Source organism: Bos grunniens, chromosome 8 (assembly GCF_055505025.1).
Source record: "Bos grunniens cultivar Pamir isolate PY7600 chromosome 8, Bosgru_T2T1.0, whole genome shotgun sequence".
In the NCBI taxonomy this organism is placed as follows: domain Eukaryota; kingdom Metazoa; phylum Chordata; class Mammalia; order Artiodactyla; family Bovidae; genus Bos; species Bos grunniens.
Window position 1 is genome coordinate 109,793,400 of NC_141172.1, and position 17,058 is coordinate 109,810,457.

The 17,058-nt window shown below is 45.3% G+C and overlaps 1 protein-coding gene across 12 annotated transcripts in view; it reads right to left on the minus strand.

The window, feature by feature from the left end:
* Window positions 1–1,107: 1,107 nt before the first annotated feature.
* FBXW2 (F-box and WD repeat domain containing 2) overlaps window positions 1,108–17,058 on the minus strand; it is a 30,806-nt gene continuing 14,855 nt past the window's right edge. For 4 of the 12 annotated variants that reach the window (XM_086413983.1, XM_086413978.1, XM_086413980.1 and 1 more), the window contains exons 5-8: window positions 15,579–15,712; window positions 11,454–11,540; window positions 10,671–10,840; window positions 1,108–5,885 (exon numbers count right to left, since the gene is read on the minus strand). In XM_086413983.1, coding sequence (XP_086270109.1) covers window positions 5,597–5,885; window positions 10,671–10,840; window positions 11,454–11,540; window positions 15,579–15,712 — 680 coding nt within the window. In that variant the 3' untranslated portion in view covers window positions 1,108–5,596. Of the gene's footprint in view, window positions 6,080–10,670; window positions 10,841–11,453; window positions 11,541–15,578; window positions 15,713–17,058 lie in introns of all 12 variants that reach the window. The other 8 variants (XM_086413981.1, XM_086413979.1, XM_086413988.1 and 5 more) reach the window with 4 other exon arrangements.

The window sequence follows — 17,058 nt, forward strand, 5'->3', positions numbered from 1 at the left end:
GTCTGTGAATGCTGAGCACCAGGCCTCATTCCCCCCACTTACTACTCCTGGAAGCAACCAGCCACCCTTTCAAGCCTCAACCTCCCACCTGTGAAACACAAGGGCCCCGCATGGCCCTGCTGGGGGCTAGGCACGGGGCCATGTATGGTGACGGGCCCAAGCCTCAACCTCCCACCTGTGAAACACAAGGGCCCCGCATGGCCCTGCTGGGGGCTAGGCACAGGGCCATGTACGGGGACGGGCCCTAGGCAGTTACATCAAGTAGAAAGGACAAGCCAACCTGGGGACGCACTGATCCTCAGGTGGGCTCAGAGGAGCCAGAGAGGATTCCCAGGTCCGGACCTGCATCAAGACACCGTCCTCCCCATTTCCATCTATTCACGAAGGTCGCCAAAATCCTTCCCTGCACTTTGCTTTTAAATTTATTTCCACTCTTGGGCCTCGTTCAGAGATCATCACGTTGTTGGACTGACATTCTAGAATGTACAGAAACCGTAGCAGAACAGAGTCGCTTTAGATCATTCGAGGAACAGTTCATTTCAAACACACTTGCTTTTGAAAAGCTTCCTTGGAATTGGCCAGGGCGGGCTGCGGGACAAGCAAGCAGTCTTCATGGCAGAACGCAATTTTTAAGGAAACGCAGCTTTATTTCTTTCAAGTACAAACAGTAACTCAGGCTTGGCGAACCAAATGTTGCCTGGTCAAGGGAACCTGCTTTCATGTATGGAGACAAATGATTGCTAGTTAGCACAATCACTCACGGGTGAAGAATGCTTCTGTGACGCACGAAAGTAACTTCTCATCTTACAGAGACATGTTGCTCCGCAGTCATTCCACTATTTGCTTAAGCAATCCCTTCTGCCCCGCCCCAGACAGCGCCAAAACAAACTTCACCTCACTCCGCCGAGATCACAACACACATCAAATAAGTGAAACAAAAGTTCCACGCTGCCATAGGTGCTGGGTTGGTGAGAACAGCCTGTTTCAACCTGAGCATTCTCATCAAGAGAACTAAGTCTAAATGAATGAAATGTGTCTGTTCACAATGTCAGTATACGGACACCAACAGCGGTGAGCTTTTTTCATCTGAATTAATAAATTTCCAGGTTTAAATATGCAAAAACACATTTTTATTTGAGTACATTCATGAAGAGTAGAAGTTAGCTGGGTTTCTTAAGCTGCAATCATTAAGTATGTTCACACTAGTCAAGACTGTAATACAAGTTTTACGCAACAGGGGAGACTGGAAACACATTCAAACAACTTGAGAGCAAAACCCCTTTTTGCACCGAGCGTGGTCATTCAGCCCGATCAGGCTGAAGGAATGGTGCAAAGATAACTGGTAATCCATTTGATGATTTATCCTGAAATCAATTTCCTAGAGTAAGCATAAGGAGCTGCAGATCAGGACACAAAGGTGCCTGGCAGGCATTTCTGTCAAGAGTGCTAACCTGTCCCCTCCGTCAGACACTCTATCTAGGGACTGCAGAATTCTCAGGAGGGTCTTGGTCATCTTAAACATCTTGGCAAGCACCAGCATAAGCAGGCAGGAAGGCTGTGTCCAGGGGATGGACCTGGGGCCTCTCCCCTGTGCCAACAACCCTATGGGCGGAAGGCAAAGGGGAGAGTGCGCCCTGGCCCAGGCTGCCTCCCGGGACAGCAGTCTGACTACACACTTCCTTACAAACACTGGCAAGCGGTTGGGACACCAGGGCCCGGCAGAGGCCCAGACGAGGAGGCGCGGAGAGCTAGGAGCGGAACGGTGGGGAGACCCGTCTCTAGGCACCCCGGAAGCCGGGGCAATGACCACGGCTTCAGGCCGTTGGCTGGGTTTGGCCAAAGCAACGTGTCAAGCCGGGCTCCACTCTCCTCAGCCACTTCTGCTCAGTTGAAACGCCTCACCTGACAGAAACAATTTCTTCATGACTAATGTAATACTGTTTGCAGAAGTTATTTCTTTTCTCCCTAAGATGTTTTACAAATGCAGAGCAGTAAACACTCTCCTGAGAGCAAATACTAGCATGATCATGTAATCCTCACTCATGTTTTCCTGAGCATTTCCAATGGCCAGAACAGAGCAACTTTGAACTATGAAAAAGGAGGTGCACACCTTAAAACCCAACAGCAGTATTCCACTTCTCCCACTTAAAAGCCATTCAAACATGGGCACTTCCTGTGGGACTTGTTCAAAGTCGAGCCCCTCCCCTGGAGGAAGTCTTTCTTCCTACTTCTCCGATGGGTCTAAGAGGTCAGGTGAAACCCAGCTGTGACATCACTTACAGTCTTCAAATAATGGGGCCTGCTGGGGGAACCAGTTTCCTTTGGAATGGGAACCAACTCTGCTGAGACCTCACACCCCCTCAGCTCTCTCGGGCCCCATCCTCCCCCCAGAGCCCCAGGTTCTTATGTGTCCCTCCACAGACCCGAGCAGAGAGCCACCCCACCTTCTACCACACTAGGGTCACTGGAGAAATCCAAAGCTCGTGAAGAAAGACGGAGTCTATCTGCTCATGACCTGAGAATGTTTCAGAAAAGAGAATACTCCAAAGAGAAGAGGCAAAGGCAAAGCCCTAGCGTCCGCGCTACGGAAGCAGACGTCGGTGCGCGGGAAAGGGCGCCCCAACTCTGTGAGAGGAGCCTGAGTCCCCCGTCCACTGCGCTCAGCAACTCCCCACCTCGCTTTACTTTTTTCCAAAGCATGAGTCAGTTTTCCATTTTTATAGAAGCTGCTGTTGTTCAGTAGCTAAGTCGTGTCCACCTCTTTGCCACGCCACGGACTGCAGTACACCAGGTTCCTCTGTCCTCCACTATCTCCCAGAGTTTGCTCAAAATCATGTCCACTGAGTTAGTGAGGCTATCAAACTATCTCTTCAGCGCCCTTTTCCTTTTGCCTTCAATCTTTCTCAACATCAGGGTCTTCTCTTAACGAGTTGCCTCTTTGCATTGGGTGGCCAAAGTATTGGAGCCTCAGCTTCAGCATCAGTCTTTCCAATGAATATTCAGGGTTGATTTCCTTTAGGACTGACGGACCTCCTTGCTATCCAAGGGACTGCAAGAGTCTTCTCCATCGCCACAATTCAAAGCATCGGTTCTCCGGTGCTCAGCCTTATTTCTGGTCCGACTCTCGCATCTGTACGTGACTACTGGAAAACCACCGCTTTGACTCTGGTCCGCAATACTATGTGAAGAGGGGTGAAGGCAGGACTCCGAGCACTGCGCTGCCTTGATGGTAACTTTGGTATTCACCACTGAAGAGTGGAAGGAGATGTGCCATACAAGCTTCAGGGCTGTCATTTCCAAGTTTTCCCCACAGATGACTATGTAACCACGTGCTCTTTAAAGCAAGTGTATGTATGTTGGAAGGTGAGGTGGGGCTACGGGTGATCATCAGATCTGTGATCTCAGTTCCACGCTCCAGGTGGATGAAATGAGAAAAGTCATTTCCCCTCACCGTGGCCCAAAGCCTCCTGAGGTTCCTGAGCAATAGAGTCCAGCTTTGAACCTAGTCCCATTTCTTAAAAGGACCAAGCAGCGCTCACCCACAGAAATCAATGTGAGATGGATGTGGGGCGTGAAGATCTTGTTCTTTCCCCTGATTTCCTCAGAGTCTCGGCATGGATATTACCTAAATGCACCCTTGGAACCAACTGTCAATTCTCTAAAACCCTGACTTTGCAGCATTCAGAGGTCCGTTGTCAGGCTCTAGGGTGATAGGATTTGGGAGAGCAGCGTCCCCCCTGTACTTTGAATCATTCTCAGCTCTGCCAGCAACCTTTTTCCTACCTGAAAAATGGGTTAATATCAAAATTAACAAGAAGAAGGAATCCCTCATATTCCCAGGCAGAGCCTCCCACTCAGGTTCCAGCTCTTAAATTCATCTTCTAACTATTAATACTTTCCTGTGGGTCTGTGAATGAAACAACCCCCCCCCCCCCGAATCCTCTGTCACACAATGGGGAACTCCTGAATTCTTCCCAACACTTGTTCCCTCGACTTCCTCCCTAACGTTTGTGACAATTACATTAAAACACTGCCCCTGCTGAATCACAGCATCGTCTAGTCTGCAGGAACGAGAAGGTGGGGAATGGAGCTGGCAGCCTGAAGACTCGCTGTGTTACTGGCCCACTGTATTTTACTCCAAGCCACTGTCCACATCTTTAAAATTAGGGAATTACAAATATAGTTCTGGATGCCTACCTCCGGCTGAAAAGTCAGAAGACCTGCGCCAACACCGGGCTTATTCCTGCCTGACGCTCAGGGCTCTGAAACTGCCCTGCAGACGCGCGTCCCTCGGTACAGCGCCTTCCTGCCCAGAGCGCTGCGCTCACTCACGCTATCTGCATGGCTCCCCGGGCCTGCGAGTCTGCAAACCCTCATCTAGCGCAATTCCTTCCTTTTCAACAGAAAGTTAGCCTGCCTGAGGCTACATGTCAAGATAGAGACAGAGGAGGAAGGAGAGTCAGGGTCAGGGGTCTTTCTCTCTGATCTGGCACCCTGCTTCTTCAGAGAACCCCGACTCCTCTCAGCACTTCTTCCACCAACTGCTTACATTTTTTAAAGTGGACCGTGTTAACATTTTCCACATTCCCTTTTATCCATTCTTTTTTTGCATGTTTGATTTCCTTAGAGATGACAACTTTGTATCAGTGATTTCATTTGCAGATTATCTCCAAATGCCAAGAAACAACGAATTAGCAGTCAGACAAAACTGAAGCACCAACTTCTGCACAGCTTGGCAGACACAGGACCAGAGAGAATCCCAGAAATCAAACGACAGCCTAACAACTAGCTATACAGACAGGAAACGGGGCCGAGAACGACACTCCTGGGCTGAGGGTTCCTGGGTAGCACGGCCAGGGTTCGGTCTGCCAGCCTGGCGCCTTCCACTGCACCATGGCACCGCTACGCAGTCATGGCGGTGGCAGGTGACCCGGGGCCAGCCTGTTCCACAGAAACAAAGACTACGGAACTTTGTGCAGCTCAGACATGGCCAATCCTGGCTCTGACAAGAACTAGGGTTCAAAGTGTGTCACAAACCATCAATCTATAGAACTGCATTTGCACTGCAGACACATTCTCTTTAGAACTGGTGTTGGCGGAGAGCATGAATGTCACAGGACTTGGTGGTCTCTACAACACGGGCTATTGTAAATGCTGAGCCCGCGTGAGAAAAGTTGCTGTAACAACATCATAGCACCTTTGCTTCAATTTCAACAGAGAAAAAGGCAATGGTAAAAAGCTTTAATCACAGACTGTGTTTTTATAGGCAACCAATTAGCAGATTAATGAGCCACTTAAATTTCTTTACTCAAAATCAATATTCAAGAAAGATGAACCCCAGATGCAGCCTCTCACACTGACCCACAAACTAAGGACAAATGGACCAGCGGTGCACCCCGCCAGCCTGCTGTGCTGTGTGTCAACAGAACGAGCCCCCGCCCCAAGCCCTGGCCCCCGCAAACAGATACATGATTGTGCACTGCGCGATGATACCATGAGGTGAGAACTTTGGTTCATGCAGTCGGCTACCACAGAGGCTGCACCCCAAACCCGCAGCCCCGGCACCCGAAGTCAGCGGGCGGAGCGGCTCACAGTGTCAGCCGTGCTCCTTCCACAACACCAGGTGGATGCTGTGGTCGGGCATGCTGGTGGCGAAGACCAAGCCAGTGTCGTTGTGCCCATCCAGTCCGTTCAGCCAGGATGCTTCGCCTGCCAGGAAGCTGGAGCCCCTCTTGGATTTCCTGTACTCGGGGAGAGGCCAGCGGCTAATCAGGCTCTCTGTCCGCAAGTCCAGGATATACAGGTAGCGGTTGTCAAACAGCAGGGCAAAGATGTCTCCAAAGCCAAGCAAGGCCAGGTTTGCTATCTCAGGAGTCTTGATGACCCTGCAAGGATGAGAGTTAAGAGACGTGAACCAGGCATGAAGGCCACTGTGCATCTGTTATGCTGCTGTAATCTTTTCTGGAGACATTTAAGACCAATACAGGGAATCTCCTGGTGGTCCAGTGGTGAGGGCTCCGAGATGCCACTGCAGGGGGCGCAGGTTCGATACTCAGTCGGGGAAGTGAGATCCTCCATCCTGTGAGCAGTGCAGTCAAAGAAAAAAACAATACAAAATTCAAGCAAATTTAAAACTAAATGAACTTTCTTATAAAAAGGAAAATATGAAGACATAAAACTCACCCTACTTTGGAAAAAAGGTGTGGGAAAAAAACCCTTCATAATAACATAACACAGGCATATAAGGAAACAAACATTTATAAAAGCATAAAATGCCCATCTAAGCTGGAAAGGATCTTTCAGATTATCTCATTTAATATTTTCATTTCTAAGATGTGAAAACTGAAGTACAGCCAGGGTAAATACTCTGGCTAAGGCTTTACAACTAGCTAGTTACTAGTCAGAAGGAGAGTCTAACATTCCATTCTTACCGTTGGGTAAAAACTGCTATACATCATCCCCATCCCTTGCTTCCTGAACCCCTCAGATATCAGAATCTGAGGATGCTCGCGTCCCTTGGATAGAACGGCACAGTACGGCTAGCCCTCCACGGCCGTGGATGCAGAGCACACAGATGTGGGGGGCAGACTGCACTGGCCGAGGGGAACCCCCCAAGCCCAGAAAGAAGGCGGAAAATCAAGTGATTTGGTGCTGCTCTGCTCTGCAGGCAGCAAACACAGGTTCCGCTCAAAACAGTCAGAGGCTGAAAATATAAAGTTTCCCAAATAATTTATAAACGTTTAATAATAACAGATTCGTAGTAAGTTAGAGAAAACTGGGAGAGCAGGGAGGACAGCTTTAACCTTCTCAGGCTGGCAGTTCATAAAACACTGATGACAAAGGCACAAGCGGGGAGAGACCGTGCGGAAGAGGCACAGGAATGAAAACAGCAGCTCTCAGTCTCTGCAAGCTCAGTAAGGTGACACGCCAGTGTTCTCTTCAGAAGCGCTGGGAAAAGAGCGACAAGACAGAGCTGTGCAAACTGCTGCGCCTGTCCGCCTGAGCCCAGGTGACATCCCGTCTGCTCTACATCTAAACAAGGACACCAGCAAGGAGTGTGCGCGCAGACGTTAACCAGAGGAAATGGAGAGAATCACCACAGTCATCACCTTTCGATAGTGAAGGATCCATGAGAGGCCCCGCACGACGGGCTCCAGCAGGGAGGTCAAAGGGAAAGAGCGTACACAGAATCGGACTCCAGTCTGGGACCAGGAAGGGAGGGGGACTCAGCATGAAGACAAAGACCTGTTCCTCACACTCCTCAGGTCCAAAACTAAACTTCGTAGCCAAACCGGCTTCTCTTTGTTTCCTTGCTTGCTCATTCACCCAGACACTCAAGACAGGAAATGTGGCAGTCATCCAACTCTAAACCCACAAATCCAACCACCAAGGTCTACTGGTTTTACCTCCTAAATTTTCCTCTGAGTTATTCACTGCGACCTCAACTGCCACAGCTCTGATCTAGGACATCACCTGTTGCCTGCACTACCGCCCAGGGTTTTCAGCTGGTCTCCCCACTCTGCTTTTGGACACTGTCAATCATTTAACCTCACACTTAAATTTACACCTATTACCACCTGATTCGAACTTTCAACCCCTTTCCTGGCTCCCACTGTCCTCCCATCTGCCACACTGGCCTTTCAGTCACGCAGGTGCACCGGGCTCCGGTGGGTCCTGGGCCTTTCAGCAGGCTGCACGCTCGGTCTACCGTGATCCTCACGGCACACTCACACCCCTAGCACTTAGCTAGATGCATCTCCTCACCCTTAACGGCTTGGCCTGACCCTCCTCCTCAAAGAAGCTTTCCTTTACTTCTCAAACTAGGCAGAGTCTCAGAGTACCCCATTCCATGTTGCTCTTCTCCCAACCATTAAAACATCTGCATGTAGTCAGCTGTTTATTGCTTTTTGGAACTTTCTGAAAATTAAAAAAAATTTTCCATCCTCGGTTGAATCTGTGGGTGCAAAACCCATGGCCAACTGTACTTGAATTTCTTACTTTGCAAAGAATCAAGTTCTTTCAAAAGTTCCTGTTTGTATATCCAAACAGCAAAAACTAACAGAACTTTTGTCTGGAATCTGGACTCTACCTGCCATTCTTACAGGAGAAAAGCAGGTGCAGGATTCAATGAAACCTTTATAGACTTCAAGCATGAGAAAGATTACAACACCTATCTTCCACCCTGCCTCAGCACCCCTCTCTTCCAAACTTTAATTCAAACAAAAATATTAGTAAACTACCAAAGACCTGACTTCCCCATGGTGACTACAGTCGTCTCTGGGGGGACCTGGCTGTGGAGCCCTCTCAGATACCAAATGCATGGGGGCTCAAGTCCTTTGTGCAGAAAGGTGCAGTATCTGCATATAACCTACATATCCGCCCATGTATTTCAATTCACCTCTAGATTGCTTGTACCTAATACAATGTAAATACTATGAAAATAGCTGCTGATGCATGGCAAATTCAAAACTTTGCTCTTTGGAACTTTTTGAAAATTAAAAAAATTTTCCATCCTCAGTTGGTTGAATCTGTGGGTGCAAAACCCATGGCCAACTGTACTTGAATTTCTTACTTTGCAAAGAATCAAGTTCTTTCAAAAGTTCCTTCTCTCTGGCTTGCTGCTACCTTGGGCATATGTCTACTGGATGATCCAGCCATGGACGGATGCACGGATGGAGGTGGGGTGGGTGCTGGGCTAGGGTGAGTTGTGGGATGTTCGGCCAGGCCCCTAACCTCTCTCAGCTTCAGTTCCCCAACCTGTAAAATGAAGAGCTTGGACCAATGTTTTCTAGGATCTGTTCCGTCAGGGTGCAATTATCAATTATTTCTAGAAATTATTCTGATAGCTTGGAAATCTAACTGGTTAGAAAAAAAAAAAAAAGTAGCAGTGTATGTCTGACTCCAGGAAGACAGTGATGAGGCTGTAACTTTACGACCAAAGATGGGCCGTCAGCTGCTGGCCGGCAGGATCAGATCCCATTCGAGTTGACCTCTAAACAGTCACACGTAAAAACAATGAAGATAAAGTGTTCAATTTTTGTCTCCAGGCAGTCCTTTCTGAAGCACACTGAGTGAGTGAGTGAGTGAAGTCGCTCAGTCGTGTCCGACTCCTTGCAACCCCATGTACTACAGCCTATCAGGCTCCTCCGTCCATGGGATTTTCCAGGCAAGAGTGCTGGAGTGGATTGCCATTTCCTTTTCCAGGGGATCTTCCAGACTCAGGAATCAAACTCGGGTCTCCCGCATTGCAGGCAGACGCTTTACCATCTGAGCCACCAGGGAAGCACGATATGGAACACTAATTCTGTGGGCTGTCAATAGGCATGCCTCCAAGCAAGGGCACCATGCCAATGTGTGGGAGGTACAGTAGGTTAAACAAATTAAAACAGGTTTCTTTACGTAGGACTTCTCAGAAGTATTAATAACACAGACTGTCAGGTCCTGAGCTAGATCCCCATTCAGTTCAGTTGCTCAGTTGTGTCCAACTCTTTGCGACCCCATGAACTGCAGCACGCCAGGCCACCCTGTCCATCATCAACTCCCGGAGCTTGCTCAAACTCATGTCCATTGAGTCAGTGATGCCATCCAACCGTCTCATCCTCTGTCATCCCCTTCTCCTCCTGCCTTCAATCTTTCCCAGCAGCAGGGTCTTTTCAAATGAGTCAGCTCTTTCTATCATGTTGCCAAAGTACTGGAGCTTGAGCTTCAGCATCAGTCCTTCCAATGAATATTCAGGACTGATTTCATTTAGGACTGATCCTCATTAGAGGCAATTAATTTAATCTCTACAGGTGAGACAACTGAGGCACAGAGAGGTTAAGAAACTTACAGAACTAGGTCTTAAAGCAAGGTTTATTTATCACCAAAGTCGGTTCTCTTCATCACCACACAGCACTGGCTTCCCCCAGCCTCCAATACGCTACCATACACTGCCGTCTCCAGAGGGGTCTATGCAGTGAATCACAAAACTGTCCACAGGCCTCTATTTCGGTGAAGAGAAAGCCCGCAGGCTGTAACATTCTCTAAGTACCTCTGTCTTTCTACTAGTCAAAAGAAGGTCACTTGATTCCTTAATGCACAGTTTCAAATGACCAGGAAGTAGAACTTAAAATATTACAACTAGAGGAAATCTGAAAGATCTTTTCATCCAAACTCTTCCATTTTCCAGAAAAACTGGCAGGAGAATCCAGACATTGTGAAAGGGGAAGTTAACTCAGAGTTAAGAAGTGGGATTGGGCTTGTCTGGTGGTGCAGTGGCAAAGAATCCACCTGCCAATGCAGAAGACTCAAGAGACACGGGTTTGATTCTTGGGTGGGGAAGATCCCTTGGAGGAGGAAATGACAACCCACTTCAGTATTCCTGCCTGGAGAATTCCATGGACAGAGGAGCCTGGTGGGCTATGTATGGTCCATGGGTCTCAAAGAGTCAGATGTGACTGAGCACACAGCACATAAGAGGAATTAGAAGCTAGAGTCTCTACGTTCTAACATATACCTCTTTCTAATTTAATTACTGCCTGTAAAATATTTTTGTTTGAGATTTTCAGCACAGATGATGTGAGTAAACATTTCCCCAAAGCAAGTTATTAACTAGTTTATCCAAATACTGTTTTGTCTTTATTAATAAACTGCAACAGACTATTAACAGTAAAGGCCCAAGGAAATATTACCTGAGAATATCATAACTGGCAAAGTCCCACTGGTAGAGGCCCAGTGCTGAACTACAGACAATGTATTTGCCATCAAAATGAAGTCTTGGCTGCAGGCAGATACTTCTGTCCTCAGAGACAGACAGCGTCTTTAAGCACTTACAGTTAATTTCTCTCCCAATTGGCCAAATCTACAGATAAAAGAAAGTTAGGAAAGATGATAGATCGCATCACCAGAGAAAAACCCGTTTTTAAACAATGTGGCTTGTGTCTGCTTAAGTTAGAAACAAACTGAAGTGAACTGGAGACACCACAGGCTTCACAGCTGAGGCAGGGGCTCAAATTCTTATTTGGCACCTATGTGTTGTGTAATCTTGTGTAAAATATTCAACCTCTTCTGAACCCAAGTTCCTGCAATGAAGACAGTGCCTACCATATGGAACATCTTAGAAGATGAAATAAAAATATATGCCGGAGTGCTCTGCAAACTTTTTGCAAATTGCTTTTATTATTATACAAACAGATGTTTATGTTTTCATACTTCATATCTAAGAATGGAGGAGGGCAGGAGATACATGTCTTAAGAAAATGGTAAGAATGCACTGAAGATATTTTTCTGTGGATTTTTCCCCCTTCATTTATAAATCAGAGTTAGAAACTGCCTAGAGCACAGAGAAAATGAATTAATTCTCTTTCCAATGGGTTTAAGAGGGCTTAGACTAAAGACATTCCTGCCTCCCTTGAAATATTTCCCTGTACCACACTCTTTCATGAAGCAAATTAATCAAGGGAAAAAAACCTCACCTTGATCTCATATTTGTCTGCACTTAAGAGGATGTAGTCTCCAGGGCTGTGCAAGAGAGACTTGACTTTGCACTTCTGCAAGACCACCTAGAAATAATACATATCCATGTTATAGAAAGACGCTTTTAGTACTACATACATCCCTTTTAAGTGAAATATGAAAAAGAGCTTCAAATGATATGGTATGTGGGTAATCTATAACTCTATGTTAACTATAACTCAAGTTAACCTTTACTAAGAGTTTTATTATAACTAGATTCTCTAGGCTACCAGCAGGATCCAAAAGTGTCTAATATTGGCAGCATTTACTCTTAGCTTTGGTCTGGAAGCAGACATTAGGACTGATTTTTAAAATCAGAAAATGTGACGTCATAAAATGATAAGGAATAGGAAATTAAAAAATCCATACACATAATAGGTACAAATGACCTGTTTTCGTAAGTACGTGCGTCATAAAGAGAAAAGACATTCTACTTGCGACCAGAATCTGTCTTATGCTGACTCTGCAACCTTGGGCAGGACCATCTAAATTCTTCATCTCTGTTTCCTCATCTTTAAAAACAGAGGTTGGGGGCACCTATTATCTCAGATAATCGCCCTGAAAATGAAATAGAACAATGAAAATGAATGTAATAGAAGCTAAAATCCCATGAGCACTTGGGATAATCTGTAAACACTAGGTTCTGGTTATTTTAGCATTAAATCAGCATGAAGTGAGAAGGGACGCCAGGCTCACTCACTCAGAAGCCTGGGCTGCAGATACAAATGAAATTTGCGGGGAGCTGTCCCATCACCTCATTTAATGTTCACAAGAACACTCAGCAGATGATGAAACTCAGGCCCTGAAGGGAAGAGTCACTTGTCTAGACATTATAGTCAGGTCCTAGCTCCAAATCCACTGTTTTTTAACTAACACTAAATTGTCTTATGTAACTTTTCTATTTAAAACTGAATGTGCCCAGTACAGATGTGTCTTTCCAGTCTTTGTCTTAATTGTGGTAAAATACACAGAACATAAAATGCAGAATCGTAACCATTTTCCAGTATGCAGTTCAGTGGTGTTACTGGTCTTCTCACACAGTCACCCGCCCCACCCAATCTAAAAGCCACTGGTCATCTTTCTCCTTTGTCCCCGTAAGCTCAGCTGGCTTTGCCTCAAAGACACAGCCTCCACATGTGTCCTTCTCTGTCCTTGGCGCCATCCAAGTCCAAGCCAGGGGTCTCTTTTGCTTTTGCTGCAAAAGCCTAACTGGCCACCGAGCATCCGCTTGTGCCCCATTTGTGCCCCACTCGAATTCATTCTTTCACTCAGCAATTATTTTCTTAAAACATGAATCACACCAGACTCTTGCTCAGAACTCATCGATGGCTTGCTACTACACTTAGAATCATACAGAATCCTTAATAAGGTCTGGTAAAGCACACCGGACGGCTCCCGCTCCCACACCTCCCCCAACTGCAGCTCGGCTCCGCTGGTCTTCCAGGGCATCAGGTTATCAAAAGTTCTGGGTTCTTTCCCACTGCAGGGCCTGTGCACACACCGCACCCTCTGAAACACTCCTCTACTCTGTACACAGCTACCTCCAATTTATTCTTCATATTTGGCCCCTTTTCCAAAAGCTTTCCCTCAATCAAACTGAATCAGACAACCTCCTAGACTTTCTCAGAGAACACCACACTCCTCCATAAGCACGTAATGCAATTTGAGATTATGTATTTATTTGTGAAATTACTGAGTAATAACTATTTCCCCTACTAGACTAACACTCGTGTTAGGCCTGGGTCTACTTTGCTCACTCATATATACTCAGCCCCTCACAGAACAGCACGGTAGGCTCAAGAAGTGTTTCTCCATGGCATTTCCATTAACATGGCTTTTGATATTCACAGCAATTCTTTTCTCTAAAACTAGAAAATATCACAATATTCTTTGAAAGATGCTGTAAATTTTTGTTTCACTTCTTGCAAGATTTTCTCTTAGCAAAATGTCCTTGAGGTCCATCCATTTTATCATAAATCGTAAGATTTCATTTTTTTATGGCTGAATAATATTTCAATATACATATACATCCATCCATCAATGAACAACTCTGGTTGTTTCTGTATCTTGACTATTACAGATAATACTGCAGTGAACATGCGGATGCATGCATCTTTCTGAGTTTTCCAATTTCTTTGGATAGATACCCAGAAGGGGAATTGCTGGATCATGTGGAAGTTCTATTTCTCATTTTTTGAGGAACCTCCAAACTGTTTTTCACAGTGGCCGCACCAATCTACATTCCCCAAAAGTGAATAAAGTTCCTTTTTTCTCCACAACCTCACCAACAATGTGCTATTTCTTGTCTTTTTGGTAATAGCCATTCCAACTGGTATGAGGTGGTGTCTCATTTTGGTTCCGATTCACATTTGCATTATCCTGATGATTATGTTGAACATCTTTTCATTTACTTGTTAGTCGCTGTTTTCATTTATCTATACCTCTTCTTTGGGAAAATGTCTGTTCAGATCTTCTGCCCATTTTTTAATTAGACTGTTTGGTTTTTTGCTCTTAAGTTGTATGATTTATCTATTCTGGATATTAGCCCACGACCTATGATTTGTAAATATTTTCTCCCATTCAGTAGATTGCCTCTTAATTTTGTTGATGGCTTCCTTTGCTGTGCAGCTTTTTAGTATGATGCAATCCCACTTTATTCTTGCTTTTGTTGCCAGATTCAAAAAATCACTGCCAAAACCTATGTCAAGATGTTCACTATGTTTTCTAGGAGTTTTATGATTTCAGGTGTGTTAAGTCTTTAATCAATTTTGAGTTAATTTCTATGTACGGTTTAAGACAGTGGTTCAGTTTCATTCTTTTGATGTGGCTGTTCAGTTTTCCCAGCAAAATTCATGGAAGAGACTGTCCATTCGCCATCATATATTCTTGGCTCCTGTGTCGTAAATGAATTGACCATGGACACAAGGGTTTACTTCTGGGCCCTCAATTCGGTCCCACTGACCTAAGCGTCTGTGCTGCTAACATCACGTTGCTTTAATTACTGTGTCTTTGTCACAGAGTTTGAGAGCATGATGCCTGCAGCTTTGTGCCCTTTCAAGGGTTTTTTTTTTTTTTTTTCCATGGTTCCGTATGAATTTTAGGATTATTTGTCTTATTTCCTTGAAACATACCATTGGAATTTTGATGCAGACTGCACTGAATCTATAGGTTGCTTTGGAAAGTATGGACATTTGACTGTTCAAATCTGTGAGCGTGAAACAACTCTCCATTTATTTGTCTACTTCAATTTCCTTCATTAATGTCTCACAGTTTTCAATACACAGGTCTTTCTGTTATACACTGACTAAATTTATTCCCAGGGCATTTCATTCTTTTTGATGCAACTGTACATGGGACTGTTTTTTCTTTACTTCTTTTTCTGATAGTTCTTTATCAGTGTACAGAAATGCAACAGATCTTGTATATAGATTTTATATCTTGCAATTTTACATGTTTTAGTTCTAACAGATTTCTGATGCTGTCACCAAAATATTATCATCCATTCGCAAATCCTGAGAGTTTTACCTCTTCCTTTCCAACATGGATGCCTTTTTTTCTTCTGCTTTGGCTACAACTTCCAATTATACGTTGAATAAAAGTGGCTAGAGACCAGCACAATGGTGTTTTAAAGAGACTGCACATTTCCCTCTGTTCCACTTCCAGCAATAGCTTTCTTTTTCAAAATGAAAACTGCTTTTCTGATTTAAAAAGAAACGTGCTTATCCTAAAGGGAAAAAAGTACTCACAACTTCACAAGAAATAATCACCTTCAACACTTTGGTGCAAAAGCACATTCAGAAACTATCATCATACTCTAGGTAGCTTTTGCTATAACCTGTTTTACTCACTCCCTCTATCCACCTAGTATGTTGTGAGCATCCTCCCATGTCCATAGCCATTCATTCACTAATTTACTGAGCGTCTTTCACATGCTGGTCACTGCTGTACACCATCATGCCTTGGGGTTGCATCTATTCCATCTTATGACTCATCTACACTTATGAGTCACTGTCTACCGTCCTCCAACCCGCCCCCAGCTTCCCCACCCTCGGCAAGAGTGATGTCAGCATCAGAAGTCTTCTCACCTTGGTGACCCACTCTGTGTGCCCGGTGAGTGTGTTCAGGCACGTCCCAGCAGATAAAGCCCACACTTTGACAGTGAAGTCTGCAGAGCCACTCACCAAGATGTCCAGTTCGTCGTTGTAGTCGACACTGAACACTAGTGCACACAACACACACAGTTAAACACGCCTCTGCCTGAGGGTCTCATATGACAGAGTTCAATTACACTTATTCTTCCCAGTGCCCAAGTGTGTGGTTTCTTAACCAGAACTACTGTAAGAAGGGTGCTTTCTCAACTAGCAATTTTTTGCTAAAAAAAATACCCATCGCAAAATTCTTAGTATTATAGCTTATTATCCTAAGGATGGAAAGTCCCTGGAATATACAATCTCTCATATTTGTACTAGCTTCAGAGTCAGAGACAAACAAGTGTCGGAGATACAGGCATTTCTTCTCAGGACTGAGAAGAAAAACAGGTGGACCTACTGAGATTTGTACTATTTACTGCGTAAGATAAAATGTCAAGCGTACTCATACTCAAGAAAAGCCAGGGTAATGAGAAACACAAAGCGAAGATCTTAAGTTCAGACTGAGCCATTCTCTCAACTGTCTGACTTCTTCAGACCTATATCCCTGGCACCTAGACAGTGCCTGAGTATAACAAGTACTTGTGTTCAAATGCCCGTCAAGCTCTGAAGGGACACCAGGGGCGCAGAGATGAAGACACTGCTCTTTTCTTTAAGGAACTCTGACTAAGTGAGGGATAGAGAAGGAAGTCCAAAAAAAAGTAAATGTTTACCTCTTGCTAGGGAAACACCAAGGAGAATGACTAACTCTGCCCAGGGGGATCAGGGAGGACTTCAGGGAAGAGGCGATATTGGAGGTGGGCCCTGAAGGATGAGCAGAGTTTATCAAGAAAAGAAAGAGAATACTGCAGGTAGAGGGAGCAGCAGAGGCGCGGAGTTAGGAAAAGCCACAGCAGTGTCCTGGGAACAGTAAGGGGGAAGTTTTTTAGAACAGGGCTCTCTAAGCTAACCAGGTGTAAACTCACCTGGAACAGGTGCAATCCTTGACAATGTGGAATACTGCACTCATTTGCTACATAAGCTCCATATTAAATCATGTATCTTCAAATATTAATTACCACAAACAAGTGGTAGCAGACTGAAGAAAAATGTACAGGATGACAAACAAAATGGGGGGGGGGTGCAGATTCGGTGGGGTTTATTGTTGTTGTTTTTTTGCCATAAAACAGCTAAATTTAAAGAATTACTGAGCACCATGCAAGGAATTCAGGACCTAAGGGTGAATAAGACAGGTGGGATCCCTGCCGTTCCAGCGCTGACAGGCTGGTGGGGAACCAGTTACCAGACTCACTTGGATGACAGGTGTTACACAGGTTACTGGAAGCCTACAGCAGAGAGACTCAACCTGTTCAAGGTGTCCAGGATGGCGCTCATAAATGATGCTCAAGAGCACAGACTGTGACTCTCAGAGGCTAAT